Source organism: Grus americana, chromosome 7 (genome assembly GCF_028858705.1).
Source record: "Grus americana isolate bGruAme1 chromosome 7, bGruAme1.mat, whole genome shotgun sequence".
In the NCBI taxonomy this organism is placed as follows: Eukaryota; Metazoa; Chordata; class Aves; order Gruiformes; family Gruidae; genus Grus; species Grus americana.
In genome coordinates, this window is record NC_072858.1 from 3470336 (window position 1) to 3487890 (window position 17555).

The window sequence follows — 17555 nt, forward strand, 5'->3', positions numbered from 1 at the left end:
TCTGACCGCAAACCAGCTCGAATCACATATTTTTAAGACCTTTATGCTCACTGAGTTCAAATAATTTCTGCAGCTGTTTTCTACAATCTCTTACTTGCCAGTGTCCTATGTAGAATATGGATACCAAAACTAATACAATATTCCAGTGCTACTCTTAGCAGTATCAGATAAAATGGCAAAATTTGTGTTTATTCATCCCAATAGTGCATTATATAACTTCATAGGTAATTGATTAAAAAATCCTTCATTGAGTTCAATTATTAATTTTGTCATCAATTGATCAGAATTATGATTATTATTACTTTCAGTTATTGTAAATTTCTAGATGGTAAACATTGAGGAATATAATGGTGCTACTGTTAATTATTTAAAAACCTTTAAATAAAAATTAAATTATCACAGTGAAAAATATCACCTTCAAAACCCTCTTTTAAAAATAACACTGCAATGTATGATTTTTTTTTTTTAAAGTAAATTATAAATTTGCTGGTTTTCATTGCAGGGTTTTTTTTTTTTTCATATCTTGTACTTAGAATGCAAACATTTTGGAAGCCAGGTGTTAGCTATTTAGCAGTCCAAGAGGTCATTCCAGAAATATGCACAAAGCCACGTGCAAGCAGCGTACTTGGAGATTTCCTCTTAACTTTCTTCAAGAAGCACTCAGAAACAAAGAGCCCGGCTTACAATATTTAAGTCAAGAAAATGAAACATTCATGTGCTGTAGCTGGATATTGTTGCCGTAGCCAAACAACCCACGCCTGCCTAAGGTTGGCGATGCACAACCGAATTTATATTCTGGCCGTAAAACCTGCATTTAGGGACACAAATTCTAACCAATCAGACTAAATAAATCAGCAGGCCCAGGTTTTATCATCACAGATAACCCTCATTAATCCAGCAAGCTTTTCCTGAAGACAAAGGACAAAACGAATTGCTTCGTTGGAGCTGCCTGAGCAGCATGCTAATGCGGGGAGGTGGAAGGCATGAATTATTCACGCTCTCGCAGCCCGAGCAGGCAGATCCTGGCTTTCCCTGTTACCATTGCAACAAGTGGCGGCTGGCCTGGCCGCGCTCGGGCCATCGCGCGTCCCCGGGGAGCGCCGAAATGCCTTCTGGAGAGGGAAAACCTCTGCGCCTCCACTGCGCTCGACACAGTCGGGTGGATTTTCAGGTTAAGCCTTGTGCAAAATGGACCCGGGAAACACAGTCTTTTGTAACTCAGATGTACTTGACCATCAACTACTCTTCTTGGAAGAAAGCAGGTTGCTTCGGTAAGTTTGTGCAACTTTTGGTGTTTTCTGAATCTGCTGCAAGCTCTTTTCAGTTTGCAGTAACTATAACGTGCAGTGTTTTACCTGTCTTTCTAAAAATAGTCCGTGGTCTTTTGGCTTTTAAAATGATGTAAAGAAGCCTAAAAAGGCATGCAATATCTGCATTTTTAACTCTAGAAAACATGTAAACAGTATCTACAGAGCTGACACTAAAGTTACAATCAAGCCTTCTTAACTTAACTTGTATAATTTAAATTTTCAAATCCCTGTAGCACACTACTAAAACAAAATATATTTATGATCCAAGTCTGATTTCTTGCAAACAAAACTGAGACTAATGTAATTCAGTGCCAAACTGGAGAATCTGAAAGTACGTGTATTACTTTTTGTAAGAACTGTTGGTTCCCTGTTGTAAGCGTAACTTGTGTTGTTGCTCTTTATCCAGTTAAATGCATTTCTGATTGGGCTGGGAACAGGAACTGAGACCTGCATGACATTCTTACCATACATGAACTATTCTGTTGTATCATAAAATAGTTGAAAAGCGTTGGTAACTTACCCAATTTTGTAAAGGATAGGAAGGAGATATATTTTGTATGTATGTAAAGCATACGGCAGTGATGAACTAAGGCTAGACTTGCCACTTCTTTGTAAGGTGCAAAGCACAAGATTTTTTTGTTTTATTATTCATTATCAGTATACCTACCTATAATATTTGTTTCATTTGTTTGCCTGATTTTTGTTACTTTTCAGTAGTGATACTATCGGCATTGCCTGAGAACTCTCGGGTAACTCATGACTTGGCACAGTTAAAAAATTGATATAAACAATCAGCTCCCAAGAGCAGAGGCCATGGATAGGAGCATGAATATGAAATGAATCATGAATAAGTTTTGATTGTGGATAACAAGCTCTCCTCTTAATTTTTTTGTTTTTAATTACTTAGTCCAGATTCTGCTGCTTCTACTTTATTTTCGTTGTTTTGATCATAAAAGCATTTTATTTGACATCCACAAGACAGCCAAATTTTGAAGGGATAAAAGTACAGCATAACGATATCTAGTGCTAACAGTAATTAAAGGCCCTGTGTTTTTTAGAAACAAAAACAAGAGGTGAGAATAGGGATATGTAAATACCAGGAGATATGCAAACAATGGATGTAATCCTGCACTCCTTAATCGTGGGAGTAATCCTCATTCACGTAAGTAATCCCGTTGGTTTCAATGGACTCGCATCAGTAGGTGCCGTAGCATAAGGCCCATATTTTTCAAGGAGATAACAGTGTCTGTTTTACCTGGGCTTTTTTTCCGTCATGTAATTTTAGCAACACAGTTTTTAGTGATGTGTTTGAATGCCTTAGTGATAATATTAAACTAGACTTTACCAAATGTCTATTTTGCTTCTAAAAGTATGAACGAGAGAAATGGAATAATGTATTAGAAGTGTCAGTAAGGAGGTACAAACCCCACATATTTTATTAGAGATGTGCTTGCAGTGGAATAGCACTACTCACCCTGTTGACTGTATTTATACATTACTTTTTGGTGCATGAGGTACATAAACTTTGCTTCTTTCAGGACAGGATGTAACTTTAGCAAAAAATCACTACGACACCCGATGTCTCATAAAGTACATTTGGGTCTCCATAAAAGTGGATCTTGATAAATATTGTTTATTTTTCTGATTTAAATATATGGGGTTTGTGGTAATGTCCTGTGAATATTTTTATTGCAGTTATGGTCTCTGATCTTGCCAGAATAACACCTGCAGTTCTGTCTTGAGCATAACACGTTCGTATAAATGTTGCGGTTGCGTTGCCCTCCTCATCAGCCCAGCTCGGCAATTCTGAGCTTTCCACTCCAAGACCAAATAGTGCTGCCCTGCAACCCAGGACGGGGCTTGGGAGCACCTGTGTGCCCTTCCCCAGGCGGCGCATCTGTTAATGAGGGAAAACTAATTACTGAAAAGCTTTTGGTACAATGGGCTTGAGAAGTATAAATAGTCATGAACTGTTGCTGGTGCTCTGCAAGCCATCAGCCTGTGTTTGTGCTGGATGCCAGCACCGGTAGTGTGGATACGAACGTTGCCCTACCACCATTGCGGTCATTGCCGCGTTAAGATGCTTCCTCTGGGGAAACGTTCTCTTGTGTGCGCCCTGAAGGAGCCAAAATAGCCATGAAGTAAAAATGCAATGGATAACGGTTCCAGATGGTATATAAAACTTGCAGTTAAGTGAAGTTGGTATTAAGTACCTGTTTGCTTTTTGTTGGTTGCATTGAGATATGAAGAATGAACTCATTATTCTTTAATCGGCTTCAACACATGGCAAAGATTTTGATGTTTTGTATTTGCAAATGAGGTATATTGTATTAGTAGTATCTATTTACACAGATATATCGTATAGAAACAGTTTAAAGCTGAGGCTTTTAGGGACAGCAGAGTGCTGGAGGCAATAAAACGACCAGTGCCAAGAGGCTGGAAGGGCAGACTGGCAGCTGCTGCCAGGGCAGAGACTGGAGTGGCCCTTGGCAGCAGCGTTTATTTTCACTTACTCCATGCATGGTCCCAGCAGGAGCATTAAGTCTCTCCAGGTAAGTCCCTTTCTGTCCCCTGTCCATAGGGTCAGTTCCTAATCTCTGGAGAACCCCACAAGCATTGGTTGCACATTAACTTCTCCAAACTGAGAAAGTTGCGTACTTTTTTTCTACATCCGTTCTCCTTTGTTGAGTTATTAAAAAAAGATCTCGCATGCAGCTATTTTTGTTTAAGGATCTCCTCCTGGCAATGGGCAGAGGTCAGGTGCCCATTTCAATTTTTACTACCTTTCATGAGTTTTAGAGATAGCTATTCATGCAAATTTATTGAAAAGTCTTTAAAATTTGGCCAGAAAAAACTGTTCTAGGATGGTTCAGCTCACTTTGTATCAAAATTCATGTGTGTGGCCATTTGGAACAGCCTGGGCTTTTTTCCTTGTTCATACACAAACTGAGTACAGTAAGAAGTGTGTTCTGTAATCACTGACAGCAGTCTCATGTCTGTCTTCATTAGAGGATGCTCGTGTCTCCTTGCTCCCACCCAAGAGCGAGGGCAGGGGGATGCGCAGTCTCCACTATTTCTCCCAGTTAGAAGCTCTGTGAGAGCAAAGCTATGGCTGTGCATGCTGCGAGCAATGGTAAGAGCAGGTTCTTCGTGGTTTGGCAGCGTTCCCTCCTTTGCGTAAGATGTATTTTGCTGCTCTTTGGGGTTGGTGACACAAAGGCAGTGCATTGTGGCCTTAGTGTTGTGGCTTTGCTACAGTTCATGGACTGTGCTGTATCAAGGTGGAAGTGTGCTGAGGTTTCCTACTTTGGGCTTCCATTGCAAAGCTTGTATAAACGGTAGTCAAACTGCAGTAAGATATTTGAAACAGTACCGACCTCCAGTTCTAAGCCCAAGTGGTACACAAAATAAAAGGCAAGTTTTAAAGTACAGGTAGAGGAAATTTTCTAGCTGTTGTTTTGCAGCTGTCTGGGAGCCTGTGGCAGAGAAAGCAGAAAGACTGGAAAAGCCAGTGTGCAGCCTGCACAATGTGCAGATTGAGCAAGGGCTGGGAGCGTGGCCTTGGGAAAGCCAAGCACTGCCTGAACATCAACCACTTACTTTACTGGTCCCCCAGGTCAGAGCCACATAGCAAACTTCAGCTAACATGGAATCATTTAGGTTGGAAAAAAACTTTAAGATCATCGAGTCCAACATAGCGCAATGTGGTCGCTGGCTATGGAGCAGAGCCTGGAGCAGGAGATGTGTCCCGTGGTTCCGCGTGTCCTTGTGGTGGGACTTGCCACGTTTGTTGCGTGTAGGACCTTGGGGACAGCAGTGCCACATGTGTGACCAGGGAACAGTCTCCAGCGGAAGGGAACCACAAGACATTGTGGATGACTCAGTTTGGTCTTTAACCTTAACAAAAGATTAAACCAACATAACTACCTTAATTATATGCTTATTAGTAGCTGCCTAGTGGCTTCTAAGTGGAAAAGCTGAGCTGGTATGACTATGCATATTAAGTACGACAACAGCACAGATAAAACTGCAATGCATATGAACTTCTTAAAATAAAGGTTTTTACTTGTTCTCCATGTGTTCCTTTCCTGTAAATCCCTCTGTGTCTGAGAGAAATCCGGCCTGGAGGAGCAGCGGTACTTACCCTCTTTGTGGTCCAGCCCAACCCCAAGCTGATACCTCCCCAGGGCGTGTTTCAAGAGTGTCCTTCTTTCATATGGCGTTGCTCTTGTTTCATGTGACATTTCTGTCTCTGTATCTCTCCAGAGAGGGAGAGGTAAGCAGAGGACAGTCACTCTCATAGAATCCTAGAATGGTTTGGGTTGAAAGGGACCTTAAAGCCCATCTAGTTCCAACCCCCTGCCATGGGCAGGGACACCCTCCACTAGATTGAAACCTATGTATGTGTTCCCAGGCCCAAACCTATCTCGGATTTCCATCGGTGATGTGCAACATGCATTAATCACGGTTCTGTGATGGTGCAACACATCAGTCGCACTCCCATGACTTGTAAAATTCATGCACAAAAGATTCATCCTCAAGTTTTGAATTGCATAGTTCTTTGGGAAAGTGCGTTTCTTCCTCCCAGTGGGGTATCAGTTCAGGGATTAGCCAAGCTCCTGAGCCGGTGGGGTTTTTTGTGTGCACCCAGTAGTGACACCTAGTGATGTCCAAGGAAGTTTTAATTTCTTCAGCAGAAGAGGAGGCAGGGAGCAATAGGAGAGAGCCCCAGACTCTTTTTCGGTTGAACTGCAGAAGATGAAATCGTTCAGAGCTACAGAAAGGGAAGTTCTGAACCTGAATGTCAGCCTTAATATATTTAAATGACAACTACCGAACTGTCACCTAATCATTAACAGTAATTACTAACAGGCAGAAAGCAACTGGTTTTATAACCTTCATTTGAAGAAATCTAAGCTGTAAAGTATATTGAGGGTCCATGCCACAGCCTTGTCATGTAGCCACGACTGACAGATGAAGCATCTCCTCTGGGCCTGAATTAGCTATAGTAGATGAGTAAAAAACATCGATTGAAAACTTTTTTATTTCACAGCCTTCGAGAACTGACTTGTCTATAGCTCGCATTGCTGTATTGTGCTGTGAGTGCAATTAGCTGGAAGAGTGTGTTCATTTTCATTCATTAGTTGACAGTGGTGTCTCTCAAAATGATCTCTCGCATTATGAGCAGTAAATGATGGTATGCTTTCAAAGGTTAAACCGTTTGATTTTTTTTTAATTTTTTTTTAGTATAATTTGCTTATGTTCAGAGAAGCAATATTAGGAATATTATTAGACACTGGAGTCCCCCTCTAACTGTTACGGTAATGAACAACTGTTGGAAAGTGCTTGATATTTCCATGGTTTGAGGCATCAGTGGCCCCAGAGAGAAATATGTTATCTTTCAACTAAGTCTTTAATTGTTTCCTGAGTTGATAAAAGAGTTAATCTATTACTGGCAAGATATTCCCTTCAGTTGTGGGTGAATCTTAAAAAAACCTTTACAGTTGCTGTCAAAATCAAGTGATCTGCGTGAATTACTCTCAACAATACTGCGGTGTTTTTCTGTAGCAACCACTTTGTCATTTTTTGCTGTTTTCCTATTTCCTGGCAACGCATTTCCGAAAGTTTTGTTCTCACATCGAATTACACTCGCGACCCCCTCCCGTGGCACTGTCTGACGCCTGACAGTCCACCAGAAGCCGCTGGGAAAACTCAGCGTACACTACTGTCGGGCGTAGAGCGATGACCACTATCTATTTTGAACGTGCGTACTCTCTCCTCCGCTCCCTACAAAGCATACACAGCCTCTGGCCGAGTGTTGTATCCTGACTTGTTGATGGTGTGTTACCATTAATAATTAAGGTCCTGCATAGGGATGTATCACAAACAACTAAAAATGTATCTTTGCTGCCTTTTATATAGATCTTTCCTAATGGCCAAAGACTGTCAGTGCAGGCTTTGTGAGGGGCAGAGGATGTAATGGTGCAGAACAAACATCTAATAAACCGTGACAAAATTACCTGTTGCCAGTTATTTTGGCAGTCTTTTGGAAGATGAAGAATTGGGTCAAGAGAATATATATGCACAATTTCCCTTGTATCTGTAGTATAGGCCAGGATAAACATATGGGGAAAAAAAATTGGAAAAAAATAAGGTTTTTAGCAGCAGAAGACTGAGGAGAAGGTAACACTAGCTCAGTCCTCGTGGGTAGCGTGGAGCGCCCCTGGGGTCGTGTTTCAAATCTATCTGTTTGAATTTTGTTGATGGCATTTATTTTTATCATTCTATCGATCTAGATTTCTGGTGTCTCTCAGAGCTGCATACATGTAAAATAAAGTTGGGAGGTTGCGGACACAAGAAGCGGGTAGTCTGGGGGGATAGCGTGCATGGCTTGGCTCTGAAGTCCCCATGGGGAGGAGAGGGCAGAGCCCGTGGCCGCACACGGATGGGTACTCTGCAACTCTTCTGCCTGCTGTCTCTTCTGAAACCACCAGCTGCGGCTGTCCCGATGGTGGGAAGGAGCTCGCTCTCCTCCCCGTGTCACCAGTGCAGTGCTGGTCCCGGTCTCCTCACATCCAGCACTTCAGCCACGTAGATGAAGGAAATACATTCACAGCCGCCAGACGATTGTACGTGTAAATCAATCCTACCCGCAGCTCTTGTGCCTAGCGAGGGCTCTTTTGGAAGGGTATTTAAGGGGGGTTTTTTTGTTGTCTTTTTCAATAATATCAGGCTTTAACAGACAAGGTTCCCCCACTAAGTATTCCAGAAGGAGGGTACTTTTTTCCTGCGTAGTCAGTTTTTGTTAACAGATTACTTTAGGCTAAAATACGCTGAACGTAAGATTTAATCAACAACTACGTGACTGGCTCTCGCTTTGCTAAAATTTTTGTTCAACTATCTTTTTGCTCATGTGACTGAGTGGATGAAGATGAGACACCCATTAAATTGAAAGCGGGTGCTCACCTTCATTAATGATATTGTGCAGTATTGCAAAACCAGAAAAGCAGTGTGCAGTGAGGTTCCGCGCTAACCTGCAGATAACAGCTCAAAATTCCTCCGCGCAATTTTAAAAAAGGAATTGAAGCAATGTGATTTCATTCTCACTTCCCACATCTAGAATTGGATGTGGAGAATACAATGTGCATTGTCACACCGAGTACGATATACCATAGAGTGCATTGTGGATATATCTCTCGCGCAATCCTTTCCGTACAGAATAAAATAGTTGGACGGAGATACCGAACTCAACGGGAGAAAAGAAAAAGCTGCGTACCACAATGGACGTTGCAAATTGTTAACCACAGTAGATTTAGGAGGGTTGCTATGGTTTCTTTTATAAAAATCTTTCAGCCACAGAAATGACTCTTGCAAACAATGCTGTATGTAGGTGTAAAGAAACGCATCACGCACGCAGCACCAGCCGGTGTGCACGGTGCTGAGCCAGAGCTGAGCGCGCCACTGAGCGTTCAGCGCTCGGCATCCCTGCTCCCTGCCTCTCCTTAAAATGAAGTTGTCATAATGCAAACTGAGAAGTGCCTAGTGGTAACAGCCTTTGCTTGGTGAAAAGGTGAGCGCGCATAGCACGGCATAGCTAAATCGCCCAAACTGTTATTTTATTGTTGTATCCTCCTCTTTTTCTTATCTTGTATTTCTGAGTTTCTCAATGCTGAAATTTTTAGGGCAAATGCTGCTTGCTTCAGGTTTTTTTTCTTTCTTTGCCTGCATAGTGTCTTGAACAACATGACCTAGTTCTGTCTTTTAATTGCTACTGCAATATGAATTTTAATTCTAACTAGAGTCCAGATGTACTGAGGATATGCAGCACATGTCGGGGCCAGCGCTATTTATCTTACAGACCAGTGTTTCCCAGCCCTTTGAATTCAGGGAGCTCTTAACCTTTTTGAAAAAAAATCTTAAACCATCATCATGTATTTCACTGTTGTCTGGTGATGGGAATTAGAGATAATAACTATTAATCTAAATGCTAATATGTATTTTCTTTTACAGCTTAGTTTGTTTTACTGTTCTTTAAGCTTTGACTCAAAATATTAATGGAGATGAATGCGAGCCTTGTGCTTGCATCCTCCAGTGCCCAAGTGAACCTGGCCATGGATACTGCCAATTTCTAGGAACCTATCTCTGTTTGTAGATACTTAATATTTTTTGTATTCTTTCATGACCATTTTTGCTGACTTATGGACATCGGTGGTAGAAGATGAGTAGCTTGTCAAGAGCTGTATGCATCTGGTGGAGATCATAACTTGATGAACAAGGTATTAGATTTAGCAGGCTCCAAAAGAGTATGTTTTTTGGAACAATTCAAACTTAGTTCACAAAAGATATCTTTATTTACTTCTCTGGGCTTTAGAAGAAACATTGGCTACATTTACTGCATTCTGAGCATCCCACAGATTTCCTCTATCTATCGACATTTAGCCGTTGTGCTTAGCCAAGCTTTCCCTCTTTTCCTCCACTGAAAAAGGTAGTGAAGGCAAGTTATCAACATGCCTTCTACTGACTGCTCCACAAAGGGCTTAGTTTTAATCATTCTATGATTGCAGCAATTGCAGATGCTGGAATCCTTCGGGAGGAAAAAAAACCCCAAACCAACATGTATAAAAACATAAGCTGTTTCAGGTCAGATTAGATCTTGAATTCCTGGGATACGCTAGTATTCAATCAGCATAGAAGTTTAATTGTTCATATTAAGGAAACCACAAGATGGAAAAAAAACCCCAGCTGTTTCTGATGTGAGCATAAGCATGTGCTAGCCAAAGCATACACATACAAAGCATGAGTGAGCGGAGTTTTTCTTTATGTTATACCAGTTGATGTAGAATGCAGAAAAGGAGAGTTATTAATACTCTGGAGAGCCAGAGGAGGAGCAGAAAGCTGAGGACACGGCCTCGCACAAGCACCGGGAACATGGCTGGGAGGAGAATCCTGGGGAAGGACAGCACATGGGCACGGTAACGTCGAGGGCTGATAAAAAACCTGGTAGAAGCTGGATGTAGGAGCAGAGCAGCTGCCTGGGCTGTGGCTCCACGGGTTCCTCCATAGGCAGTCAGGGCTTTGCATCACCTTCGGGAAGGTGCGTGGAGGAGGATCCTTGCCTTCAGCATGACAGCATCGTCTTTCCCGAAAACTACTTGCCAGACCCTGGTGCTTGCTAGTCGCTCTGCCAAGCAAAGATTTAAAAGCATAGCAGCTTTGAATTGTTATCACAGTGATATATTACAGATAAAATGTATTATGCAGCTTGTTCTCACAGTAGATATAACGTTACCGCCTTATATTATTACTGATATTTGATGTACAATATAGCTATATTTAATTAGCTAACTAAAATGCGTTTCTTGCAAAGGATATGGTGAGAAGGAGGGAAAATCACCTCCTTGGAGAAACACCTTATAGCAGGATGACTAAAAAAGGCAGATACTGCAGTCTGAGAAACAGAAGTGTAGTACGTTAATCCCCAGGACCCCCAAATGCTGTGAAGCCTTGTAGCTGAGATTTCAGAATACAAACCAGCAATTTAGCTGTAAAATATATCTCTCTAAAGGGAAACTGTCATGATATCACCTACAAACATTTTAGAATGGCAAATTAATGTAAAGGTTACAAGTAAGATAGCAGAAAGACGCTTCTGTGCTCAAAGGGTAAGTACTTTTGTGTTTGGGAGAAAGACCTTCCCTTCCTCACCCAAGTGCTGAAGCCTTGCCTTAAGTGCAAAATTCAGCCATGGCCCAGGGAGTCATCCCTAATACAGCCACGCTTATACCATCTCCTTGATACCCACATTCACAGTGGCAACGTGAGATCGTTAAATAAGGTTTGATCTTCTCTTTGCATCCTCCGAGGAGGCAGGAGACCAAGTTGGCCAGCAATCCGCATTGGTCTCTTGACTCATCTTTGTGTGGTTGATGGCAATTTCGACGTTGCCACGCTGCCCAAAGCCAAAACCTCCCTCGGCAGCACGCAGAGCCTTCCACCAGCAGCTGAGCTGTTAGCAATCGCTTTCATGTGCTTCTCTCCTCTGGGAACTGTGGGCTGACTTGGTTATTGTACGTGGGAGGAGGATGTGAGAGTGCGAGCCAAACACCACTGCAGGTCCCTTTTCTCTTGCAGGTGGAAAGATGAAAGGGCTTGTAAATGGGTCTCTGAGCCCTCTTCCATAAAACCAGGGGGTCTTTTCTTGCTCAGGGCTCATCGGGGAGCTGTGAGAAGGGCCCACTCTTGCATAGTGTCGGCTGCTTTCACCCCGTGAGGCTGGCACAGGGTCCAAGGGCTGCAAGGGCGCAGGACCACAGCTTCTGTGGCGCCTGGTTGGGGCAAGTCTGTGACTCCAAAATGGTGTCATTACCTGTGAAATTCTCACTGAACCGCATGGCGAATGTGCGCGGGAAGCATCCAAGGAAAGATGTGGGGTTGATAGGCTTGCGAAGAGCGAAAGAGCTGTTTCGGTGGCTCCTTCCAGGAGCTCGTCCAGCTTGGGGAGCAGAAAGGTCAGAAAGAAGCGGGGAGAGGAACCTGAGGAATAGCTCAGCGGGCTGCAAGGAAACTTGGGCTACTGTCTGCATTTTGCAGGCTGGTAAATGAAGTCCTGTTCTGGGTCTGTGAGGAGCAGCGAAGGAAAGAGTGAGGAAGGGGCGTTTTCTCATGAGCTGGGACTGCCTTCCAACCCTTCCAGCTGAGAGATGATCACGGCAGGTTACTGTGTAATGACTTCGTCTTAATCATCTATGCTCATTTACTGTCTGGATCTTCAGAGCTGCTCTGCCTCTTACATCCGAATTCCACTTTATTACTTTTAATGTTGTTTCTCTTCCCCTTTGTGCTCCTCAGGTAGCAACTGCATTTTAGCTTGTTTTCAGAAACCAGCAATAATATTTCCTGAGACGATTCATTTCTTTAATTTGTTGTTGTTCTGGTGTCTGACACTTTCTGCTCGTGCAGAGCTCTCCCTGGACTCGAGAGTCTCTCTGCAGTACATGTATCTTGAACACAGTTTATTTTAATCAGGGCTCCCAGAATTCGGTAACACTTCAGGCCAATTTCTACAGTAAATCTGAACGCGTTCAGCAAAAACATGTGCAGCCAGTGATCAGAAATAAGTGCCAACAATTTCACACCCACAGAATCCTTGCTTGACTCTAACATTCCTGGAGCCCCATCTTTCCCATCACCATTTCAAGCAGGAATCTCGCAGTTGCTAGGGAATGGAATTTTTCATGCACTTATAGATGAAATATTTTTAGCATGAAGTGGAGAATTACCCATACGGTTTTCTGGTTAATATTTGCTGTATTAAAATGGAAGCACCAAAATGCACTGAGAAGCAAATCTCTAGAGGTCCAGAGGCCAGGTTTGATACAGGTACTATCCAGGCATTCAAAAATATTACTTGAATCTGTGTCTGCTGAGTTTAACTGGAGCTCTGACAATTACAGGCTGTCACAGGAGACTTCCACTTCTACTCCTGACTCAGTTACCAAGTCTCATGCTTCTCATAATATTAGCATTGCTGTAAATAAAGTCAAGTTCATTCTCCTTTTTCTTTACTATCCTAAGGAAAAAGGAAGTGGCTGACTTCTACCACCTAGCATTGAATTGAGCCCAAGCCTCAGAGGAACTCTTGGTTGAATTGAGTTAAATATTTTTTCAGCAAAGTTGTGGTTATTGATGCACTGAATTTAAAAACAAAGCCTCCCATATTTATTGCCCATTCCCAAATTCTTGCTATAAGAGCACCTGGTACAGAAAGGCTAAAAATAACAGATATACCTAAACAACTTAAGTCCCCTTAAAATTTTACAGACGAGAATCAGTAGTAGACACAGTACTTCAGCATACCAGTACATCATGTTTAGTGCTACTGTATTTTCCGTAATGCATTCTGTTCCTTATGCAGCCTAATACTTGTTTTCCTTTTTGCCTATTATTGCATGCTGAAGAGATGTTTACATTAAGCTGTTCATGACTCTTGGTCTTTTTCCTAAGTGATTAGTTGATTGCAGCTCAATAATGTTTGAGTAGTTCAAATTATTTCTTGCACTTCATGTTTGTAGTGATCTGAGTCTGTCTATATACAACTTCTGAATTGTGTCCAATTCTGGGACTCCTTAATTGTGCATGTGTCAGGCAAGGTCCACTTCCAGTGTAAGCGCTTTCCTTCTCTTGCATCTCTCTTTTTCCAACTGGGCTTGCACAAACTGATTGCAAGAAAGGGTATCAGCAGAGGATCTCCCTGGAAGTGCTCTCCTGTTGAAATGAAATTCCTCCAAACTGTGAAGTGCATACCATAGTGCTACTAGAATATTGGATGGGTTGCTCCCAGATGCCTTTGTAGAAGCGCTTAACCGAACTGCATGCGATAAATGCCTCCAAACAGGCAGTACCTCAAAAAAAAAAAAATCCATATCTTGTAGAGGTCCATGCTGTACCCCTATGACTCTATCCTTCTTCCAGCTAAGGTGAGCTCCTGCTCTGAGACCCTTACCCCAATCAGCTGCAAGGCATTCTGGCTGGTGCATGAAGAGGTGGGATTGGATGTGACTTCTGGATGTCAAGGGTGGTATTGAGGATTGAGGTATGTGAGAAGTGGTAGGAAGGTTGGGAAATGGGAAATATTTTGGGGTCCTAGGTAGGCGTGTAAGGATTTGATATGGTTTAACAGAGGAAGAAGCAATTGATGCATGTCTTATGCTTGTGAACACATGCCTCTCTGGTACAGAACATATATCTTTAATTAGTTTAACCAAGGGTGATAACGCAATGTTAAGAAACAGGTGACAGTAGGGTGGAAACCCCGTGGAAAACTGTGGTTTAGCAAACAAGGGTATATTCTGTGTCACAGAGCCTAGTGCCACCTGTGTTGGCAGCAGAAGGGCATGTCTGGGCTGCAGTTCTTGGTTCTTATTTTTTAAAGTACTTTATTAAGGTACTTTTTGTAGTGCGAAATGCATGAGTGGTCCATGGAACAAAGAATTCCTTTTAGCAGTGGATTGCCTCCCCTCTTCCTTTATGTGCTTTCTTGTATGCCACGAACCCTCTATTGTTTTAGCTGGCCCACCCTCCAGCCTCGCTAATGCGTTTGTTCTGGGAACCGGGAAAATACTCTTTTTCATCTCAGGTCTAAAGTCCATCTCCTGTTTCTTTAGCCCTTTAACGAGCCATTTACTTATAATTAGAGAAACTAGCTGAGGCACCTGACATGGAGTGGGTTTGGTCTGTGGATCCCAGCATGTGGGAAGAAGGTGGGAGTTGAGATTTGCCCTCCCCATTGGCCCATTAACTGATTTGAGCACTGTCCCCTCTGCTTCCCCCACTTTTAAATCCTCAAACCTCTTGATTTTCACATCTCTAAAGTGTGAAACTTTTTCCCTTGGTTCATGGGACTGGGGCACCTCAGAGGACACCCTTGGCTCAGTGCTGAAGCCGGAAAGTGGCCACTATCGTAGTCCCTCTCCTCGGCCATGCACAAAGCACAGGCTCAGGTAGGCCAGAGTGGCTGCGCCCAGTGAGTAGGGCTGCAAACTGGGAGAAAGTCTCCACCACAACCCCACAGATGGAAAACTGAGGGATGTAAGAGGGAACTGTACCTGCAAGAGGACACCTACTACATGAAAATGAAGCTTCTCCAAAACACGTTGCTCCACACAGACATCCACCCTCTGCCGTGCACCACCGTGGACTGCGCATCGGTGTGCCAAAATACGCCAAGATCCACAAAATGTCAACAGAAGGAAAATACTGTGTTTACATAGAGATTTCACCCAGATTCTGCTGCTTTCTGGTAGGTGAAGTCTCTGTCTTTGGGCAAATAGTGCCATCACTGATGCTTTGTATTAAGAAGGTTCATTAACTCCCCGGTGCTGTTACTGAAGATGAGAAGTCATCTTTTCACAGTGCAGGAGTTTTAACTGTGCCCTGGCTAAAGATTACCTCAACCTGCTATAAATTGAGATGTTTCACTAATTGGTTTCTTGGTTCATTAGCCAAATTGTGAGCATGAGGGAAATGGAAAAAGCTCGGAATGAATTTCCCTTGCAATCCTTAATTTAAATGGTGAATAATAATTTTATGTTGAACAAAACATGTTATGTGATTTGGAGTGATGGAGTTAATTTTTTACTTTGGGATCATTTGCCACCTTTAAAGCTTTTTGGGAAAACAATCTTCAGCTCTGCTTCATTCTGGCATGGTGTGACACCAGGTAGGAAAGTATAATCTTTATAGTGTCGTGTAGCAATCTCAAATTGAGAGAAGTTCCTCCTTATATATTGCTTTAAGTAGTGAGATAACAGGGAAAAAAAGCAAAAATCTTCAAAAGTCAGCTTTACTGCAATGAATGCTGTGGCTCTATTTCTATTATAGCCATGTGAAGTAACAAAAATATGATGTGTCCCTAGTTTACTCTTTCCAATGCAGTGCACTCAGCTAAAAATCAAAGATTAACTCTGAGCAACTAAAGGGAACAAATTCTACTAATTCATCAAAGCGAATGCTGTAAAATTTAATCTGTTTTATGAATTTTCTACCATTGATTGTTATGGCATGACTGTGGCACGGGAGGTCATTTGTGAGCACTGAATTGCTAGTTGTGTGACAGTAAAAAAAGAAGGCTAAAAGAAAGGTTAAATTAAGGAAGCTGCTAGAAGCTGGTTTTGTAAGATGAATGTATATTATCTAAATTAATGACAGTAAACCTCCAATTAGCTGAATGTTGATGCAGGATTACAGCTTTATAAGGTAAATACATGTTTTCTCAAGCCAAAGGGTTGGCTAAGGAAATGTTTAGCCTGCAGCTGTAATAGGGTTACAGGTAGGTGAACGTTTTCTGCGTATTGGGGCACGGTGACCTCCCTGCTGTTGCTGACAAATCTTTACGATAAATCTGTCATTGCTTCCTAACAGCGATACAGACTATGAAACTTATGACCTTGTTCTCCAGAGTATCCTCCCATAGCATGGGACGGGCAAAAGCCTGGAATGTGCTGCTTGCTTTTTCAATAAACAGCTTAGTAATTTTAGGACAGAGATTTCTTCTTCAGCCCGGTGCATGTTCTTTAGGCACAAATAAGTTTGAAGTGGAACCTCTAAACTTGTTTCTGTTTTGTTAATTTATTGAATTCCTCTGTAAATATACATCAGAGAGAACAGCAGCTATGAACTTCTTTTCTTGTGGTTCTTGCAATTTATACATACTAAAATAATTGCATAACGGAGTTACTTGAACAATTTACTCCTTGGAAAGGGTAGAATTTTCTTGCAGGTTGTCTTTACGTGAAAGGTGCGTTAATCTCCTAGATGCGTCATCTCACAGGAGAACACTGCAGTTGCTCACGTTCATGAATACTTGCAGTATGCCATTTCGCTCTGTATCGGAATTTACTGTCATGATGGCTTTGAATATCAGCAAAAAAAATCTGGTCTGTTAAAAAAAAATACCAAATCCCACCCCCAACAAACCAAATCCCACCCCCAACAAACCAAATCCCACCCCCAACCCCAAAACAATAACAAAAACCACCCCAAACCCACCTCTGCATCATTTCTTAAGGTTTTATTTTCCTAAATATTTCTAAAGGATGCCCACAGCATCTTTTATAGAGGCCCTGTGATGAGAACATAATAGCAACACTGGGTCAGAGCAAGGATCCAGTTACATCATTATCCTGATTCTGGTCATTTAGGTTCACAATTTAATTACACTTTGTGCAGAAAAAATACCCTCTAATGTGTGTGTATCTACCCAGTAGTTTCACATCTCTGCTTGCCTCTTCCTATACATCTTATGAAAGCCGTTTGTGATTTGTGTAGATCTCTACCGTATTGCTGTTGGTTTTTACTTTTGCTGACAAGTCCCAACTTATTTAGTGTCAGTATTTTGCAGTAATGGTCCCCTTTCTGGGTCATTCTGGGAAAATATCAGTTCTTAGTATACTTCTGCTGGTTTAGGATGGAAATTGAGTTTAAGGAGGTTTTGAGGTACTGCTATGTGTATTCTGTTGATTTACCTAGTTTACTGTATGTTTTCTTTGGTTCCTGGCTCTGCTCCTTTGTGAGCCTGGTCTTTTGTAATTTCTATGTAATTTATACTGGGTTGTTTTTTTTTTTCATAGTGTCCACTGATTTATCTTAATACCATCATATTTCTGAGATGCCTGTGATATCAATATCCCTTTTTTAAAACTAAGCAAGCATTCAGGATTACCCAGCACTTCTACCCTATGTATTCTT

The 17555-nt window shown here is 42.0% G+C and overlaps 1 protein-coding gene across 1 annotated transcript in view; it reads left to right on the top strand.

The window, feature by feature from the left end:
• The first annotated feature begins 1063 nt into the window (after positions 1 to 1063).
• Positions 1064 to 17555, top strand: part of C7H10orf90 (chromosome 7 C10orf90 homolog) — a 69114-nt gene continuing 52622 nt past the window's right edge. Inside the window, exon 1 of the mRNA XM_054832711.1 lies at positions 1064 to 1271. Within this exon, the coding sequence (XP_054688686.1) occupies positions 1106 to 1271 (166 nt within the window). The 5' untranslated portion in view covers positions 1064 to 1105. The remainder of the gene's footprint in view (positions 1272 to 17555) is intronic.